Genomic DNA, 14824 nt, shown 5'->3' on the forward strand with positions numbered 1-14824 from the left:
AGAAAAAAAAAGTGGCAGTTACTGCGTCAGTAAGACTGAGTTAAAGGAGGAAATCACTAAAGATGTTACATATATACATAAAACATTTTAATTCAAATAAATGTACATTAATTCACTAATTTCTGATGCAGGACCTTCGTGTTTAGGTTTTTTTGTTGTTGTTTTTTCAATAGCTTAGCTGACTTGAGTTCTTTAGAAAATTACAACCAAATGCATCTATCATTTATAGTTTCCATTCTTTACAGAGCAAGAACTAGTAAACTAATAAATCAGGACAGAATGTTCTAGATTTACAGCTGCCTTTCCCCACCTCTTAAGACAGAAAAAAAAAACATAGAGCAATTTGTCCTTCCTGAATCTTTTGAAAACATTTAGCTCAGAGCACAGACAAGCAACCCTTTCCCCCCATTCATATTTCATTCATATATGTGATATTTTCATGAATGTACATCACTATAATAACAAGTACACTGGCCTAAACAGTCTGAGAACAAACACAATTGCCTCCTGGTGAGCAGACTATTCAAATGGGGCAACTAGCCCGGTGACAGCCCAGGGCCCACTGCTGCCCAGGGCCCACGGTGGCCAGGAGCAGGGCTTCCACCTGTCTCCACCTGGGCAGCCAAGCGGAGGGTCAGCAGCTGCTGTTAGCTGAGGTGTCACATGACTGTTCTGTTCCCTTCTCTCCTGATTATATTTATGGCCGGGCGTGTAAGTGCCCAAGAGTGTGTCTAATGTCACAGTTCCTGATAGCAGAACTGGGATGGAACCACAAGTGTGAAGAGTGCATGTGTATTAGACTAATGATTATTTTTACTCACGGATGAATGTGACTTCCTAAGGGGACAATAATGGATGAGATGGTTGGATGGCATCATCAACTTGATGGACATGAGTTTGAGCAAGCTCCAGGAGTTGGTGATGGACAGGGAGGCCTGGCGTGCTGCAGTCCATGAGTCGCAAATAATCAGACACAACTGAGTGGCTAAACTGAACTGAACTGATGAGGAATTTATGTCATTCACTCAGTTTTGTTTCCGCGTGTTGTGGAAAGCATACACAACTCAACAGTCCTTTGTCCCCTAATTAAACATAGGCTTCCAGAGAGCAGTCATCTTACTCTGTTTAATATTTAGCTCAACTTTGCGCTCAGTTAGCTAATACATGTTTCCTACGGATAACGTAATCTGTCTTCTCTGGCCTTTCAGATACCCTTCTGACACCCTGGCCTCTGAGTTCTCTGAGCACCTCACCTTGACCACTCCCTCCCCGGGGCCTGGTCTGGTCTCTGCTGTTACCAGTAACCACAACCACACACAACCCACTGCAGGAGTGTGCCTCCTTCCCGCCAGCTTACTCTCCTCCACCACCACGGCTGGAGTCCCTCAGTCCCCTCAGGACCTACAATCTGTTGCTCCTACCGTCTCTCCTCTGTCCTTCCTCCTTACAATGTCTATCGTTCCTTCTGGGCCTAACTTAAATTCTGTGGTCAGTCATGACCAGTTGACCCTCGAACAACTCAGGTTTGAACTGCGCAGGTCCATTTATGCATGGGCATTTCTCAACAGTAAGTACTACAGTACTGGGTTCCCCAGGGGGCTCAGTGGTAAAGAACCCACCTGCCAATGCAGGAGACCTGAGACATGGGTTCGATCCCTGGGTGGGGAAGATACCCTGGAGGAGGGCATGGCAACTCCTGTATTCTTGCCTGGAGAATCCCATGGACAGAGAAGCCTGGCGGGCTACAGTCCATGGGGGTGCAGAGTCAGACATGACTGAAGTGACTTAGCATGCACACAGGCACTGCAGAATTACATAATCCACCGGTGCTGAACTGGAGGACGCAGAGACCCTGCAGACGGGGAGGGCTGGCCATAGACAATAGAGGACTAACCCCTGCACTGCTCCAGAGACAGTTAGAATCCCTCCCTCACTTTCAACCTGAACTTTGTAATATATATTTTTTTAGCACCACCAAGTGCAGGATCTTAAGTTCTCTGATCAGGGATGGCACCCGTGCCCCCTGCAGTGGAAGCACAGAGTCTTAACTGCTGGGCTGCCAGGGAAGTCCCTCACCCTCAATTCCCGTGTCCCTCTGTCACTTCTTTGCACTCACTTGGCAAGATCACAGTAACTCTGGGTAAATCTGGCTCGCCCCCGAGCCTGCATCTGCACTGCGCAGCTGGATGGGCCTGAGAGAAACACCCCCACACTGCCAAGGGGCCCCTTTGGGCCCCACGCGTCGGCAGGCACTGTGTTCCCTCAGTCTCCTGGCCTCTTCTCTGGATGCCATTCCACCCCTTCCCCTTTCTCTTCCAACTCTCCACATGCCCTCCCTCGCCGTCTCTCTCTCTGCTCGTGGATGATCTTGGTTCCTACTACTCTGAGAAGATAGAAACCACCAGAAACAAACTTCAATAAACTTCCTCTACCACCATCCCTTCTGCCAGCACACAGGCACCAGTCCCAGGAAACTGAGAGCACGGCTCAGCGCGGGACTGTTCACTACCCGAATGATCTCACTGACCTCCCTCAGCTTTAGTTTCCTTACCTGTAAAATAGAGCTGATGAAGACTATTTTGTAAAGCTACTATGAGGATGAAGTGACTTATGCACAATATACAAGTCTCATTAAATGTTAGTTCCCTTACTTTCTCTTATTTTTTTAATTAAAAAACATTTTTTTTTTTTTTTGGCTGTACCACACAACATGCAGGATCTTGGTTCCCCAACCAGGGATCAAACCTGGGCCCCCTGCAGTGGAAGTACGGTGTCTTAACCACTGGACCACTAGGAAGTCCCACCTAATCTTATTTCTAAAACAGTTAGTGGGAATGTAAACTGGTGTAGCTACTATGGAAAACAGTATGGAGGTTCCTTAAAAAATTAAAAATACAACTACCACATGCTTAGTCACTCAGTCATGTCTGATTCTTTTCAACCCTATGGACTGTAGCCCACCAGGCTCCTCTGTCTGTGGGGTTCTCCAGACAAGAATACTGGAGTGGGTAGGTAGATATTCCTCCTTTCTTCAGGGGATTTTCCTGACATAGAGATCAAATCTGGGTCTCCTGCATTGCAGGTTGATTTTTTACCATCTGAGCCACCAGGAAAGTCTAGAACTACCACATGATCCAGCTATTCCACTTCTGGGTCTTTACCCAAAGGAGACAAAAATACTAACTCCAAAAGACATATGCAATCCTGTGTTCACTGCAGCACAGTTCACAAAAGTCAAGACATGGAAACAACCCAAGTGGCCACTGACAGATGAAGGGATAAAGAAGACATGGTATTATTATACAATGGAATATTATTCAGCCTTAAAACAGAAGGAAATCTTGCTATTTGTGTCAGCACAGATGAACCTTGAGGGCATTATGCTAAGGGAAGAAAGTCAGTCAGAGAAACACAAATACACCATATGTTCTCATTACATGCAGAATCTAAAAAACAAACAAATATAGAATTCATAGATACAGACAAGAGATTGGTGGCCACCAGAGGAGGTAGAGGGAGGATGAAAGGTGGTCAAAAGGTATAAACTTCCAGTTATAAAATAAATAAGTCATGGAGAAGTAATGTACAGCATACTGATATAGATAATAATACTGTATTATATATTTGAAAGTGGTTAAGAGAGTGAAGAAATGTGTAACTATGTATGGTGGTATATGTTAGCTAGATTTACTGTGATCATTTAGCAGTATATACAAGAATTTAATCATTATGTTGTATAGTTGAAACTAATATAATGTTATATGTCAGTTATATCTCAATAAAAAATAGCCTTAAATCATATGGTATATGAATTATATCTCAATAAAGTTGTTGCCCACCCCTCGACCCCCAAAGTTTGTAATGTATATTTTTCAGTAATTCAAACTGTCCCTTCTCCTAATTGGCCTTAACTAGGGAAATTATGGGCTTCCCTGTTTTCTTAGTAGTAAAGAACCCACCTGCCAATGTAGGAGACGTGGGTTTGATCCCTGCGTGGGGGAGATCCCCTGGAGAAGGAAATAGCAACCCACTCCAGTATTCTTGCCTGGGAAGTCCGAAGGAAAAAGGAGCCTGGCAGGCTACAGTCCATAGGGTCACAAAAACAGTTGGACATGACATAGTGACTAAACAATAACAAAGGGAAACTGCATTGAATGTAGCAGGTTGGGTATAAAAAAAGGGCTCAGTTGTAAAGCAGAAAAGATGACCCCCTAATAATTTTTTTTAAAGATTCTAAAAAAAAAAAGAAAAAAGAAAGAAAAAATAAAATAAAAAGATTCTAGTTTCAAAACACAATTAAGAAAATGTTCAAAAATAATTTTTGTGAATCCAAAAATAAATCTTCATTTTACTACTATGGTTTGCAGTCACTACTTTTTTCCCGTTTTTTTCTCTTAAACCGTGAAATAAACTTTCCCCAATAGTGGGACTAATTTCTAAATGTGGGCTCTGTGCTCTTGTGATATAGATTGTGGAGTAACATATGGAATATAGAGTTAATATATAGCCTTAATTAAACTGCTCTATTTGGTCCAGTTTCCCATGTTCACTTAGGCTGAGGACAGAGGTCTCATTAAATCACGCAGGCACTGCAACTCTAAAGCGATTGTAATCTTTCTTTCTGAAGTCAACTGAATAAGTTTGTATTCGCCACTCCTTTTGCCTTCAGAATTGACCTACTTCCCCCAGCTAGCCCTCCTCAACCAGCCACACCCACTGTATCTACCACTCACCCTAGACCTTGGTATACTCCACCCACAGTGACAATAACAGAGTCCCCTATAAACCAGGAAATGTGCTCAGTGCCTGGCATAATGCCTTGTCACTGGAGCCTCACGTGAACACTAGGAGGCAGGAGTCATTTCAGTTTGCAGGTGAAGAAGCGGATTCCGTCACCTGGCTCCGGTGCTCTGCCTGGTGAGGCCAGCCAGCTGGGATGCAAATCCACCCCGTGCAAAGCCAGCCCTCACTCAAGCCCTAAGTCACCTGTCTCATGAATCACTGTCTCATGAACAGGTCTTGTCTAACTAACCTGCACCCTATATGGTGTTCTACACACAGTGGACACTGAATAAATATTTTTACTGACTGCTTTGACAACATGACCCTTTGTCTTCCTAGATCACAGAGAAACCTGAAAGTAGTATTTGGCTATACGGTATCTAGGCTCCTGCCTAACTCTCAAATGAAAATACCAGAGAAAGTGGCAGTAGTCTTGGTGATGGGCAGAACAGCAAGGCAGCACAGGAAAGCCAACTTTGCACATTGGAAGACTGAAATAAGAAGCTACCCAGGGACTTCCCTGGTGGTCCAGTGGCTAAGACTCCAAGTGAAGGGCCCTGGGTTCGATCCCTGGTCAGGGAACTAGATCCTGCATGCTGCAACTAATGCCTGGTGCAGCCAAATAAACAAATAAATACTAACAAAAAAGAGGCTACCCAAAGAAGGCTGACAGCAGCCTGTTTAAAATGGGGAGAGAGGGGTAGAGTTGAGTTGGGTGAAGAAGCTGAACAGGTTCAGGCTCAAGAATGATGCGCAGTAGGAAATTCCATCACACATCCTGTGTGTAAGGGTGAAACCGAAGTCCACTTGGAATTTTAACTAATGAGAGAGGAGAAAACATCAAGAACTTTTGTCTTGAACATTTTAACTACAAGGCTCTGGTTCCAAGCGCAGTCAGATGTGAACTGGCACCTGCAAACTGCTTTAGTACAACTGCTATTCCTGTTCGAACTCCAGTACAAAGACCAGAGGAGGACAGAGTGTAGGAACGAAACGCACATGTGAGGGGAAGGGTGTTCTTTTCACTGCCGATGCCTTCCTACAGTCTCCTACAGAAGAGCCACGTCTCTGAGACAGACGTAAAAACGATCACATGACCTGCAAGGTCTGAGGTGGAAGCCGGCACATGTGGCTCATCCACAGCCAGAGGAACAGTGACCACAACACACACACACAAGGTTTCCAAGACCTAGTACCGAAATATGTAAAGTGCCAATAAGTTTTATATTGATTGCTGGTTGAAATAATCCTCTTGATATAGGGTGATAAATGTTATTAAAATTGATTTCACGGGACTTCCCTGGTGGTCGAGTGGTTAAGACTCTGCGCTTCCAATGCAGGGGGCATGGGTTCAATCCCTGGCTGGAGGAACTGAGATCCTGCATGTCAAGTGGTGTGGTCATAAAATAAAAAATAGATAAATATATTTAAGAAATTAGTTTCACCTTTCTTTTTTTTTTACTTCTTAAAAAAAAAGGCTATTGGAACATTTTGGATTATATGTGTGGCTTGCATTCTACTTCTATGAGATGGTTCTGGTATAGACTATGCTATAGAAAAAGCAGGGGAAACAAATTTCAATTAGATTCAATAGACCATTAGAATCTCAGTCCTTTGTTAACAGCCTGCTATGGAGATTTCCATTTTCCAGGAAATGAGGATTTCTGATGTTCTATAAACACAGGACTCAGAGCCAGAGTAGACTAGGTTTGAGAATGATCTCTCCCACTGACTAACTCTGAAGTCAATGGTGTTCTAGTACAAAATTGTGGGTAAGCAAGTCATACAACTCAGGGCCAACCTGCCTCTAAATCCTATTATGAGGGTTAAATGCAGTAACATAAAGAGTGCAGCACTTTATTTTCTTTTTTTTGAGCCTAGCATTTTAAATGTTAAACACTATTATCCTCCTAAGAAAATTTCTATGACATGCTTTTAAGATACTTTGGTGGCACTCTGTTAAAAATAAATAAATAAGACAACTAATAAAATTAGAGGTTTTGTGGTGTTTGTTCTCAAAGACTTCATCTTCTAAGTTTGACTAAAAAGGAATACACTATTAGAGAAGATGATAAAATCTCCATCTTTGGAGAGCTCTGGAAATTAGCACACTATTTTTCCTGGAAAGTTTAAACCACGCAGTGGAGCAGGAAGGTGAGTTTATGCTGCCTGAGAAAGAGAGGCAAGTTTAGTTCCAAAACTCAATGACAGGGTGATGGTGTGGAATTCGTGTAACACTTCTGGAATAGCGGTTTCCTCATTACTGAATGAAGGAGGCTAAGTGGTCTGTAAGACCGTCTCCAGAACTAAGAGTTTCCTCAACTATGAATCCAGATGTTACGTACTTAGGCTTTCCATTCACCACTTGGAGAACACCCTTATGTCTCACACATCTGCATGTAGGAAGGTTCTAAGGCCACTTTCTCAGGGTCTTGCAGAACGACCCTGCTCAAGCTGTTTCCCACAGCTTCCATTAGCCCAGTCTCCATTTCCTCTCAAGGCATCGATGGGTGTATCCTGTTTCCCATACAGACATTTAGAAGCCAATTAAAAATAGAAAACGATCTCCCCCTCCCACCTCAACTTCAGGTTCCAGTTTCACTGCTCTCACCCTGTGGGTGCTCACTTAGCTGTTAACTGATGCATCTGTTAAACCTGGAGAAGGTACAAAGCATAATCACGGTACCATTTCATTGAATATCAAAAGTAACAAAAATGACCTGTAATGCAATTATTGGTAAAATCATCTGCTTGCCAGCTGACTGGTGAAGTTTTACGGAGGGCAATTCTGGACAGGATCCACAACCAGGAATTTCACTTCATTTTATTTTATTTTCTGATTTGAGGATTACATAAAGCATCTCCAGCTTTGCCCTAGGGATGTGTCTGACTGTCAGAAATTAACTTTGCTTGCTGTGACAAAGGGCTTCCCAGGGGGCGCTAGTGGTAAAGAACCTGCCAATGTAGAAGACCTAAGAGATGCAGGGTTGGGAAGATCTCCTGGAGTAGGAAATGGCAACGCACTCCAGTCTTCTTGCCTGGAGAATCCCATGGACAGAGAAGCCTGGCTGGCTACAGTCCATGGGGCCGCAAAGAGTAGGACACAACTGAAGTGACTTAGCACGCACGCTGTGACACAGTTTGCTTATTTCTCAGAGGACTAATAAGAATCACATGCTCAAAGACATCATGACCCCACCAGAAAGTCTCAGTGCAAGCACGCACTATCAAATTTCAAATGCCTCTCGGTAACAGCAGACATATTAACAATGTCCAGGCAAAATTTTGAAGATGCAGGGGTTTTAAGAGCAAAAAAAGAATAAAAGAAGTAGTAAAAAGAACGCCTCCTTGCTGCCCAATGATAGGGTGTTTTTGCTTTCCATGTGCTAAAGCAAGCCCTTCTGGAAGTTTATTTTTATAGCCAGTCCAATTCTTTCCACTACTCAAGGAGAAATATTCAGGCAGTGCTTTTCACATAAGAAAGCAGCACTTGTAAATCACCAGCAGCTGAATTAAGATCTCCGATTGCCTTTTCAATTAGAGGTGATGTAAATAAGACATTTAGGGCCTCCCTGGTAGCTCAGTCGGTAAAGAATCTCCTTGCAATGTAGGAGGCCGGGGTTCAATCCCTGGGTTGGGAAGATCCCCTGGAGAAGGAAATGGCAACCCACTCCAGCATCCTTGCCTGGAAAAATCCCATGGACAGAGGAGCCTGGCGGGCTACAGTCCATAGGATCACAAGAGTCGGACATGACTTAGCGACTCAACCACCACCAAATAAGAGGTTTAGAGACATCACTTTCCAGGCAGTTAGAGGTGTGTTCTAGCAACACTGGTTAAGAGCATAAAAGTTGTGGAGACAGACAGACCTTAGTTCTACCGCTGTTATGTGTGTACCGTTAAATACGACGGCCTCAGCCAATCAACACGGCTCCTCTGTCGGCCACACCCGGCTCAGAATGGCCCACATCCTTTACATCCAGGATTCGTGTTCTTCCCTCTTCTGTCTCCACCAGACTGCTTCAGGAAACCTCAGGCAGGGCACCTGCACTGCATCCTCTTAGCGCTGGTCCTCACCATCTTTTGAATCCCCTCCCCCACCCCTCTGGAAGGGGGAAGTCATCATGAAATCTTCCTCAATCCAAGCCACTCTGAGTTCTTTCCTAGTTGATGCAGCAAATGCACACATTTCTAAGTGTGAGCTAATCTAGATGGTATTAGTCTTCCTGAGCGTGCCCAGTTACTGTAACAGAACATCCTAGCTGACAGCATCGGGGAGGAGGTAAGGCTGCTGGGCTGCTGGCTGGGGAGTTGCTTTGAGAACATTTGTATCTGAAAGGATGGCCCACCGGTGCCTCTCCGGCTGCTGTCAAGAAATCCTGCAATGAAGGATATTTTCAAAGCACCCACCTTGTTGAGGACATCTCGCTGGCAGCCAAGATAGAGATTGGGCAGAATTCGGGTTGGCCCGATGTTGGCAACAGGTAAGCAAGGCTGAGAGATGCAGGTGGGGACTAGGGTGGACTTTCCTTCACAGAGGCCAGGGAAACAGCGGGAGAACTCGGCAAACCCACCTAAGGATAGACATGGTAAAATTACGCCGTGCACAGAGATGAAAATCAGCCTTCTGGTAACCAGTCAAATAAAGCTGTCTGAAAAGAAAAAGCAAATCCCACAAACGCAAGTGGATCCTGCCATACACGGATCCCTGGCTACAGCTGCTTGCTCTGGGGTACAGGCCAGCAACAGCCCTGGCTGGCAGGGCCTCGAAAGGGGTCCCAAGGCCCTGAAAGTCCCCCGTCCTTTTCTGTGTAACTTAAAGAGAATGGAAGGTAAGCGGCAAATAACCAAGCAGAAGTAAAATGGGGATAAAACAAATCCTCAACTGAGGCCAGGTGTTATTTCTTCAAAACACAGTTGATCAACTTAAGTTTCTTTCAGAATGAACTTTTTAAATCTTCCTACTATATAAATTTTTAATTTCAAAGATACCACATACACCCTCTACTCTTACAAATATTCTCGGTATTGAGGGTTTCATAATTACTTGCGATTCCGAGGTCGCTTGTTCCTTTGCTGAGCACTTACTATAAGCAAGGGCCAACAGACCCTAACTGCTCAGGGTACATACGGAGGCCTTGTGGCAAGACTCCTGGACTCAGAGGAATTCACTTTTTTCTAGTCCTGTCCTTATAATGACCCACTCCATGACCTTTATTAGGTCACAATCTTGCTACTGCTAATGACGAGAAACCCATTGGCTAAGGAGACACTCACCTTCTCTGGGAAAAGAAAAGATGAATAAGGTCTTCACTGGTTTTTCCAATCTAAATACTCCTTGTGATGCAAATCCAAACCCAGGAACTGAACACATTTTGATACATTTTCAGATAAATCCCTCCCTATCCAGCCCTCACTCACTAGGTACAAACTCAGGAACCAAAGAGACTCAGAATATGTGAATGTCTGTGTGTGTATGTTTTAAAATTTTTTATTTGTATAGGAGTATAGCAGATTAACAATGTTGTGATAGTTTTAGGTAGCCAGCAAAGGCACTCAGCCATAGGTACACATGTATATATTCTCCCCCAGATTCCCCTCCCATCCAGGCTGCCACATGACATTGAGCAGCGTTCCCTGTGCTATTCAGTAGGTCCTTGTTGGTGATGCATTTTAACTACAGCAGTGTGTACATTTTTAATACTATTAAATTAAAAAACAATTCACTTGTTGAGAAGACAGAGAAATCCCACTCGTAACCTCTTTAATCAAGCCTTAAAAGGGACCCTAAAAGCTCATTAAATATTTACCTCCATCTCCTTGAGCTACGTTCTGCACACCTTTCCCTGCCCTCTGGATACATACGAAGCACCCTCATCAGCCGCACAGGTGCAGGGAGCCGACACCCGCACCTGCAGAAGCATCGCCCTTTTTATCCCGTGTTGTTCAGGGCAAGTGTCAGCGGGACCCTCCGGACACCTGTGTGCATCATCTGTGTCTGGGTGGCGTGCACAGCGCAGCAAGTTAGTGACAATAACCAGTCTACTTGCAAAACATAAGTGTCCGTCCCTAGCCTCCAACTCAGGGGTCTGGACTGTTTTTACCCATAAGCAGCTTGCTTGTAAAGTTCTTACGGGAACATGGGAGACAGAGTAGGTGGTTCCGTTACAGGAATCCCACTTCCTCTGTGGAATCGACGGGATCCTCAGGGTCTGCACCTACTCAGAGGGAAGATTTCATGTCTTGTCCTTTCCAAACATCCTTCCAGCCACACAAAACTCACGGTCAACTGTACATGCTGTTCTCTCACCACCACCAGCCTATCGTGGGCATGTACACACACAGGGCATACAAACCAGACACACACACACACACTCACACACACAGGGCATACAAACCACACACACACACACAGGGCATACAAACCACACACACACACAGGGCATACAAACCACATACACAGGGCCTACATACCACGCACATGCACACACACAGGGCATACAAACCACACACACACACACACAGGGCATACAAACCACATACATACACAACATACAAACCACATACACAGGGCATACAAACCAGACACATACACAGCATACAAACCACACACACAGGGCATACGAACCACACACACACACACACACAGTGTACAAACCACACACACACACAGTGTACAAACCACACACACACACAGCATACAAACCACACACACAGGGCATCCAAACCACACACACACACACACAAACAGCGTACAAACCACACACACACACAGGGCATACAAACCACACACATACACAGCATACAAACCACATACACGTGGCATACAAATCACACATACACACACACACAATGTACAAACCACACACATGCACAGCATGCAAACCATACACACACACACACACACACACACACACACAGGGCCTACATACCACACACATACACAGCATACAAACCACACACACCAGGGCATATAAACCAGACACACACACACACACAGCATACAAACCATATACACAGGGCCTACATACCATGCACATGCACACACACACGGCATACAAACCACACACACAGGGCATACAAACCACACACACACACACACACACAGTGTACAAACCACACACACACACGACATACAAACCACACACACACAGGACATACAAACCACACACACACACACACAGCACAAACCACATGAGCGAACATCTGAGGGAAGAAGAACACAGGCCCCTGTACTGAGTTCACATCCTGGCTTCACCATGTTCTAGTTGTCAGGTTTGCACAAGTGAATGACGCCCTCTGGCTGTTGGTTTTCCTGTTCCTAAACTGGGAGCAGTGATCAGATCCCCTCCCAGAACTGTCAGAGGACGGAGAGGATGGGGTCAGTCAGGATGCCTGAGAGCTTGGGCCTGCAGAGGAAGCCCCCCCACGGCACAGGCATCGGACATCCAGTTCCCAGCCTCGTCTGTGGCCTTCCTCCATCGCTAGTCTGCAGCTGTACCTCGGCAGGATTCACCCGAGACACAGCGAAAGCAGCAGTGCTTCGAAGGCTGCATCTCCCAGAGTCAGCTCTGGGGCACTGACCTCCTGCCGGAAGCTGGCAGATGGGACATGAAACACTACATGTCATTTCTCCCTAGGAGACTTACAGCTCACACAGTAAAAGCTCTCTGAGGAGCCGAAACCCTCTAAGGAAACTGGCTTACTTTCATCTAATTCAAGGTTCCCAAACTTACTTGACCAAGGAATTTCCCCTCCCATATCCCCCCTAATATCTTTTAATAGCTGGTAGAACTCACACTTAAGGAAACATCAAGATAAGGCCATTGCAACCACTGAAATAGAGTAAATTGGAATTTCCACACTTAAAATATAACCCACCAGCTATCTCAAAAAAGGATCAGTTAATACAGGCATTTCCTGGTGGCTAAGATGGTAAAGAATCTGCTTGCAATGCTGAAGACCCAGGTTCCACCTCCAGGTCCGGAAGATCTCCTGGAGGAGAGAATGACTATTCACTCCAGTATTCCTGCCTGGACAATCTCATGGACAGAGGAGCCTGGTGGGCTACAGTCCTCAGGGTCGCAAGGAGTTGGACATGACTTGAGCAACTAACAAGTTCACTTTTTTCCCTTTAATACAGGCATATGTATATGCCTGTCATGATTTAGGATTTATAATTTTGCTTCTATTAATGTTTTATCCTTTTCAGTCCCTTAATGGCATAATACAGTCATTTAAGGTGAGTTATTTTTCCCTCAAGTAATTCTTATAAAAACAAACATTAAAGAATCTGAACATTCTTGGCCTATCTTATGCTTGCTTACCCAACACAGTAACTGACAGCCACAATTCTGATTACAATTTAATTGAATGGGTTTAAATTTTAACTTCCAGTAACTTTTGTGGTTCTGGTGTTTCTCTAAGAAACTGCTGTCATATTTTTTTTTCCTATTCTGGCTCCAAAACAATTTAGGGGATGGTCTCTCTCATTTAAATCTAATAAAACGGGAGTCTAGGAAATGTTCTCAGAAAACAGAGAAACCAGACCATCCAAGGAATTCCATTTTAAACTTATAAGTCATCATATTTACAAATAAGTCATCCTAGAGTTACTGAACATGTACTATGTGACAAGCATTGCTCTAAGCACTTCACAAGTTTTGTTTGATCGTTACAACCCCCTGAAGGAGGTACCTGGGTTATTCCCATTTCACAGATAAGGAAACTGTGGTTCAGAAAGACACAGACTGATAACCAACAGGGCTGGGATGTGAGCCCTGGCAGCCCAGCTTTAGACTGTACTCTCATTGGTTGCATTAGGACCACATCTCCAAAGTGTCATGGAATTAACTGCCATGTTGCCTAGAATGTGGGGACAGCCTGCTGACATCTCTGGGGCCCTGCCCTCATTTTAGCCTCATTTCACTAGGCTGGAAATGGCCATGGCCTCTCCCAAACAGACAGAAGAGCCTTGCTTCCCCCTAAGCCACATGGTTCAGAAGCTTTGATGAGGCAGAGAAAAGAGAAGGAGACCTGAGCAGAGACACATGCTCGAGTCACATGAGTCCAGTAACAAAACTGAGGCTGGACCGGGGGCTGGCCGCTGGCTCACGAGCACAGTCTGGGAACTGGTGGTGAGGCTGTCACTGCGTCTTGGTGACTTTCAGCCCGTTCCCGCCAACAAACCATGTTCAGAGGGGACAGGGCCTCCAACAACCGTAAAGGGAGAGCTGGCCAGCCTGGGCTGTTCCAAGTCCAGCTCTAGCATTCATGCTATCCTAAATCACTTCTAACTTCAGTGGGTCTAAAACAGTAAAATGTGAGTGCGGCACTAGAAGATTCTAATACAGAAAATAGAAAGAAAGCAAACCACTATTTAGCATCAAAACAACCCCCCAGAACCAAACAAAACAGCAGTAACTCGTAGTAAAACACATCATAAAGCAAACAGAAACACACCCCCCTTTTTTAAACAAATTTTTCCAACTAATCTCTAGCAGCACAAACCCAAACAGCCTTAAAATATTTAACAAATTTCATTGAAATCTGTGCTCAGTCTGGCTTGAAATGTCCCAAACCAGGACTCCTGGTCACTTCCACAGGAGACTATCTTGGCCAACGAGTGCATTTCCCCTGATCTTTATCTCTGACAATGTTCCACTCTGCTGACATCCGCTTCTATTGACAGTTTTTTCCATTCGCTGACCTTTCATTCATCGCTGGACTCCAGTGACCCTGGTTTCATTTCATTAATTAATCACAGATGAGACACCGCCTGATCCACCCAAACCCTCAAGAAACTATCTGTGGCCTCATCAGCAACTCAGTTTTGAAATATGTCTAAAATATCCCTCTCCCTCTATTATCTAGATCCACACATGAAGAACAGTACAATTCATCTACGTGAACTTTCTGTGACAAGGGGATGACAGACACAGAATAGAGAGATGTCTCGGCCCTCGCTCCTGGCTCTGTGGTCCCCAGGTCCCAAGTCAGAGTCTATCACGACAAGAAGACAGGATGTCAGCTCAGGATCCCC

At 44.7% G+C, this 14824-nt stretch overlaps 1 protein-coding gene across 3 annotated transcripts in view; it reads right to left on the reverse strand.

Moving 5' to 3' along the window:
• Positions 1 to 14824, reverse strand: part of DUSP16 (dual specificity phosphatase 16) — a 90436-nt gene that overhangs the window by 21170 nt on the left and 54442 nt on the right. For all 3 annotated transcript variants that reach the window (XM_043441721.1, XM_043441723.1, XM_043441722.1), the window contains exon 5: positions 9193 to 9356. In XM_043441721.1, the coding sequence (XP_043297656.1) occupies positions 9193 to 9356 (164 nt within the window). The remainder of the gene's footprint in view (positions 1 to 9192; positions 9357 to 14824) is intronic.

Source organism: Cervus canadensis, chromosome 21 (genome assembly GCF_019320065.1).
Source record: "Cervus canadensis isolate Bull #8, Minnesota chromosome 21, ASM1932006v1, whole genome shotgun sequence".
NCBI classification, from domain to species: domain Eukaryota; kingdom Metazoa; phylum Chordata; class Mammalia; order Artiodactyla; family Cervidae; genus Cervus; species Cervus canadensis.